Raw genomic sequence first — 18,396 nt, 5'->3', positions numbered from 1 at the left:
GAGAGGGACGGAGGGACAGAAACGGAGGGAGAGAGAGGGAGGGAGGTTGGGAGGGTGGAAGAGAGGCTGAGGGAGGGAGGGAGGGAGGGAGGGAGATCTTTGGTGTCTCTTCCTCTTTTCCAAAGGACACCGCTCTTGTCGGACGGGGCTTCCACCCTTGTGACCTCATTTAACCTTACTGACTTCCCCAAGGGTGCTATCTCCAAATACATGCACCTTGGGATGAGCACTGCAACAGGTGGACTTAATGGTTGGGGTGGGAGCTGGGGGATCCATTTGAATCCATCACAGGGGGGCCCGAAGTCTCCCACTTCTACTGTAGACCGGTTTCTTCCGTCCCTTCTGTCCATTTTGGCATCGTTCACTTGGGGCGCTGCTGTTGGGCTGCTCAAGAGACCCCCCTGACGTGCACTAGCTGTTGCATTGTGACAGACGGGAGCGGCAGATGGGACCACCCCTCACCCGGGCAGACCCGGGGCTCCTCTGGCTGCTGGTGCTTGGATCATTCCTGGTACCTTGGGTCTACTTCCCCTCCTCCCCCAACCCACCTTTTTTTTCCTTTTCTGTGTTTCTGGCCACCCCACAAGGCTTGGGGGATCTTAGATCCCCGACCAGGGATTGAACCCGGGCCACCGCAGTGAAAGCATAGAGTCCTAACCCCTGGAACTCCAGGCAATTCCCGCTCCCCGCCCCCTCCTTAGCAGTGTTTGGGAGGGGATGTCGCCCTATCGCTGTGACAGCCACAGAGTCCTGGCCAGGTCCCCCGGCCCATCCCCCACACGTGGAGGCAGCAACTGTGAGCTGGGGGTGCGCCCTGGCCTTCAGTGCTCTGTACACATCACTGGGCGCTGACCACAAGGACTCGCGGTATAAGCGCGACACCCCAGCGCCCAGAGGGTGGTGGAGCATGGCGCCCTTGAAGTGTTTAGCTCGAAAGGCAAGGAAAAGAGAACCAGGAAAATGTCTCCAGACGCAGGACCCGCAGTGAAAAGCAAACCTCAATCCTGCTGTCCAGACACCAGAGAGCATCCCCAAACTGAACACCCGCAGGGCCCTGCCAGGGACCGTCACCTCCACACCTGTGCGTCTCAGGACAGTAAGGGCTCTTTTCAGGCCTCTGACCAGGGGAGGCCTGAGCTCTTCTCATCTGTCAAATCGAGACCCTGCTGGACATGATGCCCCCGCAACTGTGAAGCCGCGGGTGCCAGGGCCTTCCTTGTGCTTGTCAAGCCCTTCAAGGGTCTTTCTAGTGGGTGGACACAGGGCGTCTGAGGGGCTTCACTGACTAGCTGCTAGGTGCCCGCACTGTGCCGGGGGTGGGCTGTCACCTGTCATCGTTTCCTGCTGAGGGGACTCAACTGCTCAGCCACGCCCAGGACGGAGGCGCCAAACACGTGTTGGGTGGAACATCGCTCTCATGTCCCCGTGCTCTTTACTGCCCTGCAAGGTTCTGGCCGCGTTACCACCTCCGTGTGTCTGCAGGGTCTGCCTGGTCAGGGTCCTCTGTGGGCCTGCCTGGAGGGGTCGGGTATTCCAGGAAACAGCGGGAGCCCATGCAGCAGCAGCAAAGGGGCTCAGGGGCCGAGGGATCAAGGTCAGGGAGGCGGCAGGCCTGGCGGCCACCTCGGGCATCCAGGATGCGCAAGAGGCAGCAGCGCGGCCCCCGGGAGCTGCGCGGTGGGGGGGAAGGCTGAGGACTTGGAGGGGTGCGGCGGCCAGGCCCGGAACGGGCCAGGGAGGACTCATCTGGGCGGGAGGCCAGGCGCAGCAGAGCAGGGGACCTCGGCTGGCTGGGCCACCTCTGCCAGGACAGGAACTAGAGGGACCAGAATCTGCACGTTGGGATCCGGCGCGGGGGGCTCCGCTGCTGTCCAAGGAGGGGCCGGAGCGACAGAGTCAGTCCTGGCCAGGGCGGAGGCATGGTCGAGTTGCGGGTAGCTCGGGGTCCCCTGGATGTGCTCAGGATACGGTGGGAGGCCGTCCTGCGGCTCCGCGGCGCTGGGCGCCGGGAGGTGCCCCGGGGCTGCCGGTTCGCCGTCCACCTGCCCGGATGCTGGTTTAGTGTGCACTCTCGGCTTCATCCTCACCAGGAGGTGCGGGCAGTCTCTCTGAAACAGGGGACTGTGGTAGAAGTGTAACTGAGGTCGCGGTTGAGAGAGAAAAGGAAACCCCGAGTCACAAAAGAGTTGCTCGCAAGCAGCAGCCGCCTGGCTGGGCCCCTGGGCGCCCTCCCCCAGCCGACCCAGGGCCTCTTTGGAGAAAGCGGGACCCGGTCCCAGCAGGACGCTGTGCCCCAGCTTTGACATCCCCGAGACTCGCTCACTCACCATCACCTTTCGCCCTTGGAAAATGACTGAAAATGGCCCCTTAGTATGAGTACAAGGCCCACGAAAGGGGACGTGGCGTTTGCAGGTACGAGACTGCAACAAGGTTCGGTAGCTTTCTAAGGCAGTGTCCGAATCGCCCCCTGGCCAGCACCTCCAGGGGCCAGACCGGGGACGCTGACTGCTTCCCAGGAAAGGACCTGCGCCCCCACTCAAGTGATGCTCTGGAGCTATGGGAGTCAAGGGGGCACACAGACCTCCCCCCTCCCCTCGGCGGGCCACTGTCCCCGAGCAGGAGGACGGGAAGGGCCAGCGTTGCAGCAGTGTCCTCTTGTCCCCCGCTGTGACTGCGTGTCAGGCACGAGCGGCACTGCCCACGTGTCAGGAGTACAGGATGACGCCTTGCCCGCGTGTGCTGTGAAATGATCACCACAGGGGGTCCAGTTCACACGCATCACCTCACACAGACACACCAAAGGGAAAAGGAGGAGGGAGAGAAGTGACGTCCTTGTGCTGAGAACGCTTCGGGTCCCCCCATAACAACGTCCCAACACAGCGCGCGGCACTGCCAGCTCCGGCCGTCACGCCGGTCCCCAAGTACCACCTTTAAAGGAAGCTCTCGCGACACGCCTGCCGACCTCCCAGGCGGCCCCGGGGTTGGCACCCGCCCCCCCACACACCCGGGCCCAGCGGCTCAGCCCCTGGAGAGGGCTCCTCCCCCGCCGTCCCCCGCCCTCCTTACCTCGCTCAGGACGTGGGCGGGCCGCTCCTTCGTGGACAGGTTGGTCATGCAGAGGGACGTGTGCATGTCCTGGTACACTTTGCTGAATCCATAGCGGTTAAGCTGGCGGATGAAGCTCTCCACACGTTCTGTCTTGAACACCTTGTCTAGGCCGTCCCTGTCCAAAACCTCCTTTTGAAACAGCGGCCTGTTGACGCCTATGCAAGTCCCGTCTTCATTCCACCCAATGGATGCAAAGCGACTGCTGTGGACGATCGTCCACAGCTTCCTGGGAAAGGGGTGGAAGAGCAGGCTGCCTTCCCACACGGCCTCGCAGGCGGTGCGAGGCCTTTTCAACAAAGGCTCTTGCGTCAAATCCTGGAAAGCGGCTTCTCCAGGCAGCAGCCTGAGGTCGGGGTGCCCCGCGGGCACGGCCTGGTCCAGGGCGAGGGACTGGGGGGTGCAGCTCCCTGAGCCGAGGGCCGGAGCCGCTGTGTCGGGAGGAAGAGGCGCCTCGCCGAAGCCGGGCGCCCTGCCCGCGGCGGGGCCCTTCTCGTCCGCAGCCATGCGGAGCGCGGCGTGCCCCTCCGCCACGTAAACGGGACAGTGCAGCGCGGCCGGCAGCACCCTGGGCTCACACTCCCGCTCAGCCCCTCACAGAAGTGCTGCGGTTGCTCGGGGGTGACAGCACAGCCCAGCCAGGAAGTGACATCCTAAAGGGCAGGCCCGTCAGCATGTCAGCCTCCTGCTTCACGCCCGTCATCGCAGGGGGCACGAATACACTCGTGCACGGGTGCAGAGCCACAGGCCGAGCGCTCGTGCAAACCGGGCACGGCCTTCTGGTCCCGGAGCCCCCGGGCCAGGCAGACGTGCACGGACCCACGTGTGACCCATGAGGTCAGAAGTCCTCCTGTGTGTCCCCTGGCCTTCCGGGCCATGCACAGCACCCATGATTTCAAGCACGAGCATCGCCCGAGACGCGGCCCACGGTCAAGGGCGCTAAAACTTTACAATTCACCTATGAACTGGAAGAAAAACCCTCACGATGTCTGGGTCTGCAAAGTGCCTACCTTACCCTCTCCCCGGAGAGGTGTCCCATGGGTGCTGAGCAGGAATCGGACTCTGGACCCCCGCCCTCACCCGCAGCAGCCCTTTCCCTCCATTGCCCACAGCAGAGGCCAGACTCAGATGAAACGTTCAGGGAAATTTATTAAACAGAAACATTGACTGTAACCATTGAACACAGGGCATAACAACACACAGAGGAACTTCTAACGGCCACCGGAGCTCACGGGTCCCGGCCCCACCCAGGGTCCTCGAAAAGGTGCCTCCGCTACACCCCACCCGGCGGCCCTCCATCTCCCCACAGTCTCCCTTCCTGAGGGCCCCGCGGGTGGCCTCTCGCCAGGAAGATGGGCGCCGGCCATGCCCGCTCCCCCCAGGGCAGACCCTCCATTTCTGGCCCACATGCCCGGGGCCTGGCCCTGCCCTATGGCGGGCACAGGGCAGTCCCACAGCAGGGCGCACGCCACCAAGCCGGGGACGTGGAGTCCCGAGGAACAACGGGGTGGCCCAGCAGAACACAAGCCCTGGGGAGCCTCCCGCAGACCTCCTGCAGCCCCGGTCAAGGTCTTCCTTCTGAAGGTCGCAGGTGGGCTCCCAGGTCCTGGGGTGGGCGCTGGCTGTAACCTCGTCCATCCCGTCCTTCCCGCCGGCTCCTGGGACTGGGCTCGGGGTCTCCACGCCGCGCAGGGGTTGGGGGAACTGCTCAGAGGAGAACACAGGCACATTTCCACAACAACAGGCAGCGCTGGGCCTGAATCTATGCCCAGAAAGCACACGTTGAGCTCACGACACTGGCCCACAGAGACCAGAGCCTTGGCTGACACGTGGCGCACCTCAGGGCTCTGTGGGGGGACGATGGCTAGGGTGTGTGTGTTGGGGGGAGGGGAGCGGGGGCTGGGGGGTTCCTTGACACCTGGGTCCCTCTGGGCCCTACAGGGACACATTTGGGCTTGCCAGTACAGGGAACAACCTGCCCCAGGGGATGATGAATAGGGGACCCTCTCAGGAGGGAGGCCCAGGCACCTGGAGTGGCCCCTAATATGGGGCCAGTAGGCTGCCAGGCCTGGCCTCCCCCTGCCTCCAAGCCTGGCAGCCCCACGGCCTGCTGAGCCTACTGGCCCGAGGTGGACCCCGGGGGGCTCATCTCTGCAGCCCCGTCCTCATTTCCCGGCTCTTCTGGGATGGGCTTGAGCCCCTCCTCGGGGGTCTCCTCGGCCTCCTGGCCTTCTGCCTGGGCGAGGCCCTCTGGCTCCCAGCCAGGACCTCCTGGGGCCACCGGGGAAGCACTGCCCATCCGGCCAGGCATGGGGACTCCGGGGGCATCTGAGGGTCTTGCCTGACCTAGGCCCGCAGGGGCGGCAGCACTTCCATCTTCCTGAGTGGCCGTGGACGCCTTGCTGGTCTCCCCAGGGCCAGGGGCTGCCCTGGCGGCACCATGGTCTTCAGGGGCCGCCTCGCCAGCCTTGGCAGTGCCGGCAACTGCCGCACTGGCCTCCTCACGTGCCGGGTGGTCCTCGGCGCTCCCTTCCTTGGAACGGGCGGCCTGGGCGGTGGTATCTTCACCGGCCGGGGAGGCCTTGGTGCCATGTGCAGTGGTGCCTGCGGTGATGGCCTCATGGGCCGGGGCGGCCTGGGCGGCTGCTGCCAGGACTGCAACGTCCACACGGGCCTCTTCCTGCCCTGGGAAGTGCTCCCTGCTAGCCGGGTCGGCGTCCCAGGCCTCGGTCTTCTGGATGAGCCGCAGCATCCCCGCAAAGCCGGGAGGCCTCCTCATCAGCCGCCTCCTCCTCAGCGTGTCCCGGAGCGTGTCGTTCAGCCGGGCCCGCGTCAGCACCTGCCGGGCGCGCGCCTGGTCCGCCATGGCCGGGTGGATGGCCCCCTTCTCCAGGGCCGACTGCAGCAGGCCTTCCAGGCGCATCACGTACGCAGAGAGAGTCTCCTGGGGCCGCTGGGCACAGGTCACGAACTTCAGCCGAGCACTCCCCCGGGGGTCCTTGTTCCCAAACACCTGCACCAGCGCGGCCAGGCAGTCCTGGGCAGCCAGCTCGGGATCTTCCGCCAGGAGGCCACGCAGGAGGTCCAGCGCGGGGCCGCGCAAGCTCTCCACCAGCCTTCTCCTCCTCTCCCTCTCAGACACGTGGCGCCACAGGTGCAGCGTGTGGCTGGCCTGCTCCAGCCAGCTCTCAGAGGACTCTTCCCCGTGGCCCGGCTCTTCCATCCCAGAGAAGGTTCCCAGCTCCTGGTAGCCCATGCTGTCCAGCACGGGCTGCGAGGCCTGCCTCCACTGCTGGGTCCCGGGCCCTGCCTCACCCATGGCGCCTGCCGCTGTCACAACTGCTTCCTCAGGCGCAGCCATTGCCCCGCCCGTGGGTCCTGCCATACTCAGAAGTCCTGCCACGCCTGCAACATTTCTGTAACCTGCAGCTCCTTCCTCATCTGACTCAGCTCCTGCTTCACCCTCAGCTCCTTCCGCACCTGCAGCTCCTTCCGGACCTTCAGCTCCCTCCTCACCTTCAGCTCCCTCCTCACCTGCAGATCCCTCCTCACCTGCAGCTCCTTCCTCATCTGACTCAGCTCCTGCTTGACCCTCAGCTCCTGCTTGACCCTCAGCTCCTTCCGCACCTGCAGCTCCTTCCTCATCTGACTCAGCTCCTGCTTGACCCTCAGCTCCTGCTTCACCCTCAGCTCCTTCCGGACCTGCAGCTCCCTCCTCACCTTCAGCTCCCTCCTCACCTGCAGCTCCTTCCTCATCTGACTCAGCTCCTGCTTGACCCTCAGCTCCTGCCTCACCTGCAGCTCCTTCCTCACCTGCGGCTCCTGCCTCACCTGAGGCTCCCTCCTCACCTGCAGCTCCTTCCTCACCTGCAGCTCCTGCCTCACCTGCAACTCCTGCCTCACCTTCAGCTCCTGCTTGACCCTCAGATCTTTCCGCACCTGCAGCTCCTGCCTCACCTGAGGCTCCCTCCTCACCTGAAGCTCCTTCCTCACCTGCATCTCCTGCCTCACCTTCAGCTCCCTCCTCACCTGCAGCTCCCTTCTCACCTGCACCTCCCTCACCTTCAGCTCCCTCCTCACCTGCAGCTCCTGCCTCACCTTCAGCTCCCTCCTCACCTGCAGCTCCCTCCTCACCTTCAGCTCCCTCCTCTCCTGCAGCTCCCTTCCCACCTGCACCTCCCTCCTCACCTTCAGCTCCCTCCTCACCTGAAGCTCCTGCCTCACCTTCAGCTCCCTCCTCACCTGCACCTCCCTTCTCACCTAAGGCTTCCTCCTCACCTGTGTCTCCCTCCATACCTGCGACTCCCGCCTCCCCTGCAGCTTCCTCCTCCCCTGCAGTTCCTGCCTCACCCGCCCTGCCAACCACTGCTTGTCCCTGGGGCTGCGCAGGGCAATTGGGTCTATCCTGTGAATCAGCATCAGGGGCCTGGGGCAGGCAGACCACAGTCCAGGGCCCTCCCTTGCCTGGTATTTGGCGGGGGAGCGAGCTTCGATTTAAACACTCAGCAAACTCGACCAGGGCAACACTCGACCCCAGCTCCTTTCTGTAGACCTTGCCCAGCACTCGGTACCTGCCCAGGGAACGCAGGGCAGCCTGCACAGCCTCCTGGAATTCCTGGTCTTTGCAGTCATCTGGGATTCCCAGGATGAGCAGAGATCGCTGAGCGTTCACGCCCATCGACCTGCACCAGTCCCGCAATACCGCCAGAGCCATCGCCATCTTCGAGGACCTGAGGGTGGGGGGAAGCGATCAAACAGGTGTGCACAGGCTGTTGAAGTGTGGGAACCGGCCTGTGGGTGCAAAGAGGAGAGACTCATGTTTGTGCCACACAGCCCACCCTAGTGCCCCTCACAGCAGCAGCCTGGAGCACCTCCCTGCCCTGTTTGGTTTGTTTGACTTTAGGAAAGTTTTTTTATAAATTACATTTATTTACAAGATAGAAGGCTAGGGACTTCCCTGGTGGCGCAGTGGTTAAGAATCCACCTGCCAGTGCAGGGGACACAGGTTCGATCCCTGGTCCGGGAAGATCCCACAAGCCGCGGAGCAACTAACCCCACGCGCCGCAACCACTGACCCAGCGCTCTGGAGCCCACGAGCCACAACTACTGAGCCCACGTGACACAACCTCTGAAGCCCACATGCCTGGAGCCCGTGCTCCGCAACAAGAGAAGCCACCGTAATGAGAGGCCTGCGCACCGCAACGAAGAGTAGCCCCCGCTCGCTGCACCTAGAGAAAGCCCGCGCGCAGCAACAAAGACCCAACGCAGCCCAAAGTAAAAATAAAATTTAAAAATAATAACAAAAGAGCACTTGTTGCGTACGACTCAAGAAACAATAATAAAATAACTAAAATAATTTTTTTAAAAAGACAGATAGAAGGCTCGTCACCTTTTCTACATTTCTGGCCTCAGTTTTAGGAAGCTGCCTTTTTCCCAAGGAATTTTTCAAGTCTTCCAATTTGTTAGCATAAACATTTCCACAATGTCCCATAATATTCCCCTATACCCCTTTGTTAATGCACCTCTGATCCGTAACGTTGGCCCTCTTTCATTCCTCCTATTGGGGATCAGCGTTCTTTCTGTTTCCGTGATTCATCGTTCTAGGACTTGCTCGGTTTCCTTGCTCTTTTGAAAGAAGCGCATGGCTTCGTTCACCGTGTCCATAATTTGCTTTCTATCACTGATTTCCTCTCTTAGCTCTCTTTTTTTTGATATGCATTTTTTTATCATTTTTTTAACATCTTTATTGGAGTATAATTGCTTTACAATGGTATGTTAGTTTCAGCTTCACAACAAAATGAATCAGTTATATATATACATATATTCCCATATCTCTTCCCGCTTCATTTTATGTTTCCTTTGCTCTTCTTCTTCTAGCATCTCTCAATGGACTGTTAGCTCACTGATTTTATGTCCTGACTCTTTTCTAACAGAAGCATTTAGAGGAATACAGTTTCCTCCTGTCGCTTTTTGCTGCCTCCCACTAAGTTTGGTAAGTTGTGCTTTTTTAGTATTCACTTGGAAATATTTTCTAAGTCCCTCTGTGATTTTTCTCTTTGATCCATGGGTTTCCCAATATTTGAAGATATATTATCATTAGTACCATCAAATAAAATTCCCCCGTGCTGAGAAAACTTATCATGGAAACTTGCAATACTGCTAAATTTATGGAGACCTTTTTACAACTCTGGTATGGCGTGTCCGGCTGAATGTGCAAAGCACCCTCGTAAAGAATCTGTGTACTCTGTGTACCTCTGTGTACTGTGTACTGTGTGTACCTCTGTGTACTGTGTGTACCTCTGCAATTCCTGTGCCACCCGGACAGAGGCGACCTGAAGCTCTCGATGCCTCATGCAGCGGGCCAGAGCCCCTCCCTGGACCCCCACAAATCCATCTGCCATGGCCAACAGCCTCCACCAGATCACAGCAGCCCCAGCGCCTCCCCCTCTCAGCTTCACTTACGCCCCCCCGTGGCCAGGCGGCTCCTCCCCGACCCCTCGCACTACATCCCCTCCATACACCCTCCCCCACCCACCAGCTGGTGGCGCTCCGCTCTGGGCCCTGGAAGCCGGGCGCCCCGCCATGCGTAGAGGTCAGACGGCCTCTCTCACCTCCCCACACCGGGGAGTCCTCCCCCGAGCACACTCAGCGCCAGGGGCTCTCGCTTCTCGTGCCCCAGACGCAGAGCCCACCCGTCTTGCCCCCGCCCACCCGGGAGCCGGAGCCCCCTAACTGCCACGAGCGTCCTCCCCCCCACCCCACGCCCCGCCCCACCGGGAGCTCCCCTAACGCCTACCGCACCCGCGCCCGGGAGTCCTCCCCACCGACCCCCGCCTCAGCCTTCCTCCCGCCACACGCAGCAGCCGTTAGCCCTCCCCGCCCGTCCCGTCCTCCCCACCCCCGCAGCCGGTCGTCCTCTCCTCTGGCCCCCAAGGCCGGCCCCACCCGACCAGCAGGAAGCCCTCCGCTCAGGCCCCCCCCACGCTTAGCCATTAGCCCCACCCTCTGCACCCCGACTCCAGAACGCCCCCCACCAGCCACCCCGGAAGCCAGTGGTCCTCCCCTCTGACCCGCTCACTGGGGGACCCTTCCCTCAGCCCCCCTTCAGCCCGCTCCTCTCCGCCGCCGCTCCCCCACTCCCAACCGAGCAGCCCGTAGCCCTCCCCCAACCTCCACTCCTTCCCGGGGCCCCCGGTACCTGCGGAGTCCAGCCCCCGGCAAAGCCCCCGCCTGTCTCCTGACTCGCTCTGACTCTGTGGATGGCTCCGGAGTCCCGCTCACGAGGGGCTGAAGAGCTCGTCTCAGCAGAGCAACCAGGAACCGTGCCGCCGACTGTCCCAGGCACTCTGTGCGAGCGCCACGTGGGCTTCCGGGTGCTCCCGGAAGCCCCAGGACGATGAGGGAGAAAGTTCTAGACGTCTCTTTACCGAGAAACTGGTTGGATCAGAAGAGCACGTGAGGAGGCGCTCTGCTACGGAAGCAGCAGTAGCCATGCGCACTGAGGGCCTGAGGTCCCAAGGCTTGGCGCCTCCGGAAGCAAAAGACACGCCCATTGGCCTTCCACCAATAGGAAGGCCTCCCTGCAAGGCTGCGGAGTTGGGGGAGCGAACTTGGCGATGCAGAGCCCGTTGTGGCAAGTACGTCCATTTGTCTTTACAGGTGGTTTTCTACTGTGATTGATAATGTCATAAACCTATTCTTATTTCTTTGGTTTGTTTTAACTTTTGAATTTTATTTTATGTATTTTTTTACACAGCAGGTTCTTATGAGTTACCCATTTTATACATATTAGTGTACATTTGTCAATCCCAATCTCCCAAATCATCACACCCCCTGCCCACCCCCACCATTTTCTCACCTTGGTGCCCATATGTTTGTGCTCTACATCTGTGTCTCTATTTCTGCCCTGCAAACCGGTTCATCTGTACCATTTATCTAGGTTCCACATATGTGCATTAATACACGATATTTGTTTCTCTCTTTCTGACTTCCTTCACTCTGTATGACAGTCTCTAGATCCATCCACATCTCTACAAATGACCCAATTTCGTTCCTTTGTACGGCTGAGTAATAAATAATAGTAATAAAGCTCTTCTTTATATGGACTGGTTTCTTGTCTAGCTGTATCAACTAGCCATCTTCTCACATGGCACAAGAGGATGAGGCAGCCGTCTGGGGCCTCTTTTATAAGGGAGGTAATTTCATTCATGAGGGCTCCCCCCTCATGGGCTAATCACTTCCCAGGGCCTGAGGGAGGACTGAGGGGAACCTGGACCCCAGAACAGAGTCGGCCCTGGGAGGCCAAAGGGCGGGATGAGCACGTGCAGCACTTCCTGACATCCGGGTCTCAGAGACGCTGGGGAGGGGAGTATGGGGCGGGGTCTCAGAGAGGCTAGGGAGGGGGTATAAGGGTCGGGGTGTCTGGTGGGCACGGGAGAGAATCCCAGGTCCTCCGTGGAGTCAAGGTGAGGGCCCTGAGGGAGGACTGAGGGGAGCCTGGACCCCAGAACAGAGTTGGCCCTGGGAGGCCAAAGGGCGGGATGAGCACGTGCAGCACTTCCTGACATCCGGGTCTCAGAGACGCTGGGGAGGGGAGTACGGGGCGGGGTCTCAGAGAGGCTGGGGAGGGGGTATAAGTGTCGGGGTGTCTGGTGGGCACGGGAGAGAATCCCAGGTCCTCCGTGGAGTCAAGGTGAGGGCCCAGAGGGAGGACTGAGGGGAGCCTGGACCCCAGAACAGAGTTGGCCCTGGGAGGCCATAGGGCGGAATGAGCACGTGCACTTCCTGACATCCGGGTCTCAGAGACGCTGGGGAGGGGAGTATGGGGCGGAGTCTCAGAGAGGCTGGGAAGGGGTTATAAGGCTTGGGGTGTCTGGTGAGCAAGGTAGAGAATCCCAGGTCCTCCGTGGAGTCAAGGTGAGGGCCCTGAGGGAGGACTTAACAGAGTCTGGACTGCAGAACAGAGTTGGTCCTGGGAGGCCATAGGGCGGGATGAGCACGTGCAGCACTTCCTGACATCCGGGTCTCAGAGACGCTGCGTAGGGGGAGCACGGGCGGGGTCTCAGAGAGTCTAGGGAGGGGGTATAAGGGTCGGGGTGTCTGATGGGTACGGGAGAGAATCCCAGGTCCTGCGTGGAGTCAAGGTGACGGCCCTGAGGGAAGACTGAGGGGAGCCTGGACCCCAGAACAGAGTTGGCCCTGGGAGGCCATAGGGCGGGATGAGCACGTGCAGCACTTCCTGACATCCGGGTCTCAGAGACGCTGCGGAGGGGGAGCACGGGGCGGGGTCTCAGAGAGTCTAGGGAGGGGGTATAAGGGTCGGGGTGTCTGGTGGGCACGGGAGAGAATCCCAGGTCCTGCATGGAGTCAAGGTGAGGGCCCTGAGGGAGGACTGAGGAAAACGTGGACCCCAGAACAGAGTTGGCCCTGGGAGGCCATAGGGCGGGATGAGCACGTGCAGCACTTCCTGACATCCGGGTCTCAGACACCCTGGAGAGGGGGAGCACGGGGCGGGGTATCAGAGAGGCTGCAGCGGGGTATAAGGGGCGGGGTGTCTGTTGGGAACTGCGGAGAATCCCAGGTCCTGTGTGGAGTCAAGGTGAGGGCCCTGAGGGAGGACTGAGGGCAGCCTGCATCCCAGAACTGAGTTGGCCCGGGGAGGCCGTCACGTGCAGCACTTCCTGACATCCGGGTGTCAGAGAAGCTGGGGACCTGGGGTAAGGGGCGGGGTCTCATGAGGGCAGAGGGTAAAATGTCAGGTCCCTGGTGGACTAAGGTTAGGGCCCTTAGGCAGGACTGAGGGGACCCTGAGGGAGGACAAAAGGGACCCACCAGATCACTGCCCTTGCAGGTGGCCGTGGGAGGCCCCGGGGCGGGATGAGCACGGTAGGCCTGTCCTGACGTCAGGGTCTCGGAGAGACTGGAGACCTGGTATAAGGAGCAGGGACTCACACTGGCAGACGGGACAATCCCAGGTCCTGCCCAGAGTCCAGCCTGCACGCGAGGAAGGAAGGACTGAGGACGTTAGACCCCGACACAGGGAGGGATCCTTTGCCCTTCCGCGGGGGCCTTGGAGGCGCCAGAGCACGGTCAGCAGATGAGATGTTTCCTGACCTCTGGGTCGGGGTCCTCAGGAGGTCAGGTGTTTGGTGTGAGGGGTGAGCCTTCAGGTCCGCAGAGGGTGGACTCCCAGGACCCCGAGGGAGGACTGAGCAGACCCCCAGCCCTGGAACAGGGGCCTCAACAGAAACCTGCCCCTGTGGTCAGCGCTGGGAGGCCAGGCAGGATGTGAGGAGGAGGTGAGGACCCAGCATCTCCCCTTCCTAGGACCCTCGGGAGGCCCTGGGCAGGTGCGGCCACCTGTGGGGCCCCCTCACTGCTTTCTGTTCAGATTCGGGGTCCTGTTCTGAGTTTCCCCTCCGGCCTGCAAAGGGGAGGGTCCAGGCCCTTAAGGGGAACAGTGAGCACGACGAGCGACCCCGAGGGGACCACCCACCCCAGAACTCAGCACTGGGGGGACCTCACAGAGTCTGGCCCAATCCTCCTACCAGCACCGAGGCCCAGAGCTGTGCCACAGTGTACACAAGAGGTGCGCCCTCCATTCCTCTTACAGGGGCTCCAGGAACCGGGAGGCGAAGGCCCAGGTCTGAGGACCGTGTCCTCAGGGCACAGAGCAGAGGAGGCCCAGGCAGCGCCAGGAGCCAAGGGGAGGTGCGTGCCCTGAGTGTGTACCCAGGGGCTCCCCCTCCCAGAACAGAGGGGACCCCACAACACCCAAGTCACCCCACCGCCCTGTCAGCCCCAGAACCTGGGGCCGTGCTGGCTGCACCCTGAGGAGCCCCCTCACTTCCTTCTTCAGGTTGGCAGGGGACAGGCCGCCCAGGAGGAGCGCCCCTGTGAGGCCCGAGGGCAGCCCTTAAGACGAGACCTGTAAGTGGCCTTTGTCAGGGCTGCCCAGGGTGCCTTTCTCCGCCGAGGCCGCTCACACCCCCTCTCTTCCCCAGGTACGAGGTCCCCTGCCCACACTCCCGTGGGCGGCCCGACCCCAGTGATCAGGCCCCCGGTCGAGATGAGTGAGCTCCGCCAGCCTGAGGCCGACCTTGAGGCCCCGGTCCCGGCCCAGGGTCCGGTGGAGGCGCCGCTGCTGGGGGCTGCGGGGGAGGAGGCCGCATCCCCCTCGTCCTCCGCCTCCCCTGGTGCCCCTTCCCTCTCCGCCTATGCCGAGCCCTTGTCCCGCGAGGCACTTGTTGTGCTGATGGCTGACCTGGTGGGGTTCCTGCTCGTCAAGTTTCGTACCGGGGAGCCGACCTCCGAGGCGGAGATGCTGAGTACGGTCGTCCGGGAGCATCGGGACCACTTCCCCGTGGTCCTCCGCCTCGTTTGCGAGTGCCTGCAGCTGCTGTTTGGCGTGGACGTGAAGGTGGTGGACCCCCGCCAGCGCACCTACGTCCTGGTCCCCACCCTGGGCCTCACCTGGGATGCAGTGCTGAGCGACTGGCAGTGCACGCCCGAGGCCAACCTCCCTCTGCTGGTCCTGACCATGGTCACCCTGTTCGGTGACCGCGTCCCTGAGGAGGAGGTGTGGGGAAAGCTAGGCACCCTGGGGTTTTGTGGCGGGAGGGAGCTGCTCACCGAAGTGTGGGTGCAGACGGGCTACCTGGAGTACCGGCAGGTGCCCCACAGCGACCCTGCCCGCTACGAGTTCCTGTGGGGTCCCCGGGCCTACGCGGAGGCCAGCAAGTGGCAGGTCCTGCAGCATCTGCTCAGGATCAATAGCATGGATCCCAGGTTCTTCCCATCCGTGTCTGCAGGGAGTGTGAGCGATGAGGAAGAGGGAGCCTGAGCCAGTGCAGCAGCCAGTCCCACGTCCAGCAGCTTCTCCCGTGGGGCAGGAAGGGGGGCTGCTCCTTCACTCTGAGTTTGAAGAGGGAGCGGTCAGCCTTCTAAGCAGTGAGAGCCGGGCGAGTTGGGGGAAGCCGGTGTGCAGCATTTTGCGTTCCTGTTGTGTATGTTGACATGGACTTCCATGTCTGTTTCCTTTAGGAATTTTTCAAATGTTGGTTCTTTGAATAGAAGACTAAGCAAGCTTCAGTGTCTAACTTTGTGTATGACGTTAATCCCACAGGTATTTGCACTAATTCAGTTCAAGAACAAGAGTTTTGCTGTTTTGTAAGAGAGGTTGGGAAATCTCCCAGTTCGTTTTGTGACCGTGTACAAGATAACAGGGAATTGGAATCAGAACTGCTCTGGAAATGTGGAAGTACTTAGCAGTGATATAGATGGGGGAAGAAATAGAAAAATAAAAGCCATTGTTGTTCCAATTCTTGCTTCCCTGTCTTGTCTGTCATTCTGTAAATAAAACGAACTATCTCTGTTGAGTTGGATTTGCACGGGTATTTTAAGAAAGTAGGAGAAGGTTCATCTGCGTCAATAAGCCCCCTGCCCACTGGCTTGTTTATTCCGCAGACCTCCACGGAGCCTCTGCTCTCCGGAAGGGCCTGTGTTAGTAGCGGGAACGCTAGGAAAAGCAGGACACACCCACACCTAGAGTGATGGTCTAGGAGCCACTGTCGCATGAGGAAGGTGGTGAGACGTCCCCTAAGTCCCACAGAATAAGACAACATGGGACGAGGCGGTGGGGCTCCAGGAGCGAGCCCTGGAGTGTTAAGTGCCCCGAGCCAGGGCACTTTGGGCCTTTGGGAAGTGGGGGTTCCTTCTGTGGGAGGTGATGGTGATGAAGCTGGGTGGTGGCAGCAGCCAGACATGCAGAGGGTGTGTCTTGGGTTGGAGGGGAAAGTCTGAAATGGGACATTGCTGTGAGATGTCCTTCTGGGTCGTGGATAAAGCCGAGAGAAATCTCGCCCTGGGGCGGGAGGGAAGGCGTGCTGGCTCTTGTTGCATTGCAGTGGGCCACAGTGAAGAGGCAGGTGTTTCATACCCGCCATCTGCAAGGATTTCCAGAGAAATGAGGGTCTTGCTCTTTGAAGCCCTGCTCGGTATTCCCGGGGCTGGCCCTCCTCTCCCTGCCCTGGGAGAGCCAATTACCAACTGTATGGAAACGACCATTTTAGTCACCTGGAGTTTACTTTGGCCACTTGTGAGCAGGGTCTAGATTTCAGTGGGATGAAATGAATGAAAATAGGGGGTTTGAAAGAAGAGAGGCTGCCGAAGTGGAAAGGAGTCGCCGTGTGACTGGAATCCTGGGAGCTTTGCGTGAGCTGCACCCAGCTGGGGAAATCACCACCCTTCCCTCCATGCCGACAGACACACACACACACACACATCCAAATTGAATAATATATCCTCCAGGAGTAAAACACACAGAACAGCAATTTTGACTGGTTTTCTATTCCGTTTCCTATGGAGCTGCAAATTCTCTGAGATGTCATGAAAAGAAAGCAATTTCCAGAGGGGAGAAGGACAGAGTCTGGGATCAGAATAATACTAGAAATAAGTCCTAGCCACTAAGAAGCAACGTCCACCAGTGTCCCCGCGTTCAGGCAGGTGCAGAAGTATGGCGGCATCAGAGACCCACAGGTTTGGGCTGTGACCTGGCATCGAAAGGAAGGGGCAACTCCTGGGCCTAATGGGATTGGGAGGTCACTGCAGTGGGAGGTGCAGACGGCGCCGGGGGCTAAAGAGGCAGCCCTCCCTGCTGAGCGCCGTACGACAACGTGAACATTACGTGGGATCCTGGGTTTGAAGCACCTGCCATATAGCAGGTGGGCACTTGGAAAAGGTGGAGAATTTCAGGGCCAATGTAACCTGCTCAGACACTCCTGCCGGAAAAGAAGGGGATTTTGTCATCACAAATGGTAAGCGCTGCTTTTGTTGAGCCTCTACTAGGCAGTGTGGCATTGGAGAGCCGTCAGGTGCTCGTCCCCATCTTGTCTTCCTCTCCTCCCCGCACAAGAGGGGACACAGCACTGCCAGAGTCCTCTTCACTTGGGAGGGGTCATGTGATGACCCTTTGCCACTGAATCCTGAGCAGAAGCATTTTTGTCACGGCCATCCGTATCGAAGGCACACCGGGGTCGGGGGTTAGTCCTCAAGCCATGACAACACAGACACAGACCACTGTGTTTCCTCCCCCAGGGTCTTAAGTCCTGCACCTTTGACCCTTAGATGTGAGATGCCAGACTCTGTGCCTTTAAGGCCCTGGGCAGGGTTGGAGGTGTTCCAGAGAGAGGCTGCCCCACAGGGAGCTGGCAGAGGGCATTTCCCTCAAGCAACCCGCACCCTTAGGTCCCTGAGCTGCACCCATCCGTCCCTGCGGGGCTGTGCTGAGTCTCTGTCAGGAGGGCAGCCGCCAGCTGCCGAACGGCCCCGTTGGGGTCGGGGGCGTCCCCGTGGGGCCCAGCCCCGAGTCCCCCTCAGGGGTGACCCTGCTGCCCACAGCGCCCACTCTGTCCAGAACCTGGCCTCGGTCTGCACAGCCTGGCTTTTGCCCTGCCTGTCCCCCGACTAGGAGCCGCTTAGGCCCCGGTCCTGATGACCTCGTGCATGTATGTTTATCTGAAAGTCCCAGAGAAGCATCCCCCCCCCCCCGACCAATATCATGGTTCGGGTGGAGCTGGCAGGACGTGATGTAGCCACTCGGCGAGTCTCCTCGTGGTTGGTAAGTGATAATCATTGCCGCGTGGATGTGGGGCGAATCTCTGTGCTTCCGACTTACTTTGAAATCATTCCCTACGTAATGCCCAAATGTTTGAGTACGCTGATGGCCTTCTGAATGTGACCGTGAGGTTTTGGTTTTTGAGCCTGAGTGTGAGAGGCACAGGCGTGTCCTGTCAGCCACCCGCAGAGCCGGCTAGGACTCTGGTGTCCCCGATCAGGGTGTTTGAGCAGAGGGACAGGCTGTAGCAGATGGCAGGGGTGGTCCCCAGGACGCTCCCCGAGGCCCCAGCCACCCGCAGACCCGCATGAGGGTTTGGAAAGGAGCCAGGCAGGAGAGGGCTTTGGGGTCCCGGTGATGCAGGCTGTGAAGAGGGTCAGCCGCCCCAGAGAGGTGGAAGGAACAGCACCCACTAGATCCCATCTGACCTGCCCTGGGCTGGCCGGGGGAGGCAGGTGGGAGCAGATGCCGCTGCCGGTGAGCTGCAGCCCTGGACCCCAGCAGGAAATGGGTGCTCTTGGGACAACGGGTGCTCCAGGACCCTTCTCCATCCTCACGCCCTCAGTCCTAGACCCTCACCCTCCTCCCTGGCCCTCGTGTCCATTTCACGAGAGATGGTGACCTGATGGGGCTGGGGAGGCCACGTGGGCAGAATGCAGTGTCAGGCTCTCATGGGC

The 18,396-nt window shown here is 60.7% G+C and overlaps 3 protein-coding genes across 3 annotated transcripts; 1 reads left to right on the top strand and 2 right to left on the bottom strand.

Moving 5' to 3' along the window:
- Positions 1-5,221: 5,221 nt before the first annotated feature.
- Positions 5,222-6,424, bottom strand: LOC309978669 (paraneoplastic antigen Ma6F-like; the record flags this gene model as incomplete). Its single annotated transcript, XM_082865170.1, has 1 exon — positions 5,222-6,424. One exon carries the CDS (start codon positions 6,422-6,424, stop codon positions 5,222-5,224), a length of 1,203 nt encoding a protein of 400 aa, XP_082721296.1.
- A 68-nt stretch (positions 6,425-6,492) lies between these two features.
- On the bottom strand, positions 6,493-7,825 carry LOC309978668 (uncharacterized protein; the record flags this gene model as incomplete). The annotated part of the gene is made up of 2 exons (XM_082865169.1): positions 6,493-6,521; positions 6,844-7,825. 2 exons carry the CDS (start codon positions 7,823-7,825, stop codon positions 6,493-6,495), a joined length of 1,011 nt encoding a protein of 336 aa, XP_082721295.1.
- A 6,348-nt stretch (positions 7,826-14,173) lies between these two features.
- LOC309978667 (melanoma-associated antigen 8-like) lies at positions 14,174-14,947 on the top strand (the record flags this gene model as incomplete). The annotated part of the gene is made up of 1 exon (XM_082865168.1): positions 14,174-14,947. One exon carries the CDS (start codon positions 14,174-14,176, stop codon positions 14,945-14,947), a length of 774 nt encoding a protein of 257 aa, XP_082721294.1.
- Between the last annotated feature and the right edge of the window lie 3,449 nt (positions 14,948-18,396).

Source organism: Leucopleurus acutus (genome assembly GCF_964270905.1).
Source record: "Leucopleurus acutus genome assembly, chromosome: X".
NCBI classification, from domain to species: domain Eukaryota; kingdom Metazoa; phylum Chordata; class Mammalia; order Artiodactyla; family Delphinidae; genus Leucopleurus; species Leucopleurus acutus.
Note: the sequence above shows the minus strand (reverse complement) of the source record. Positions and strands in the feature narration are given on the sequence as shown.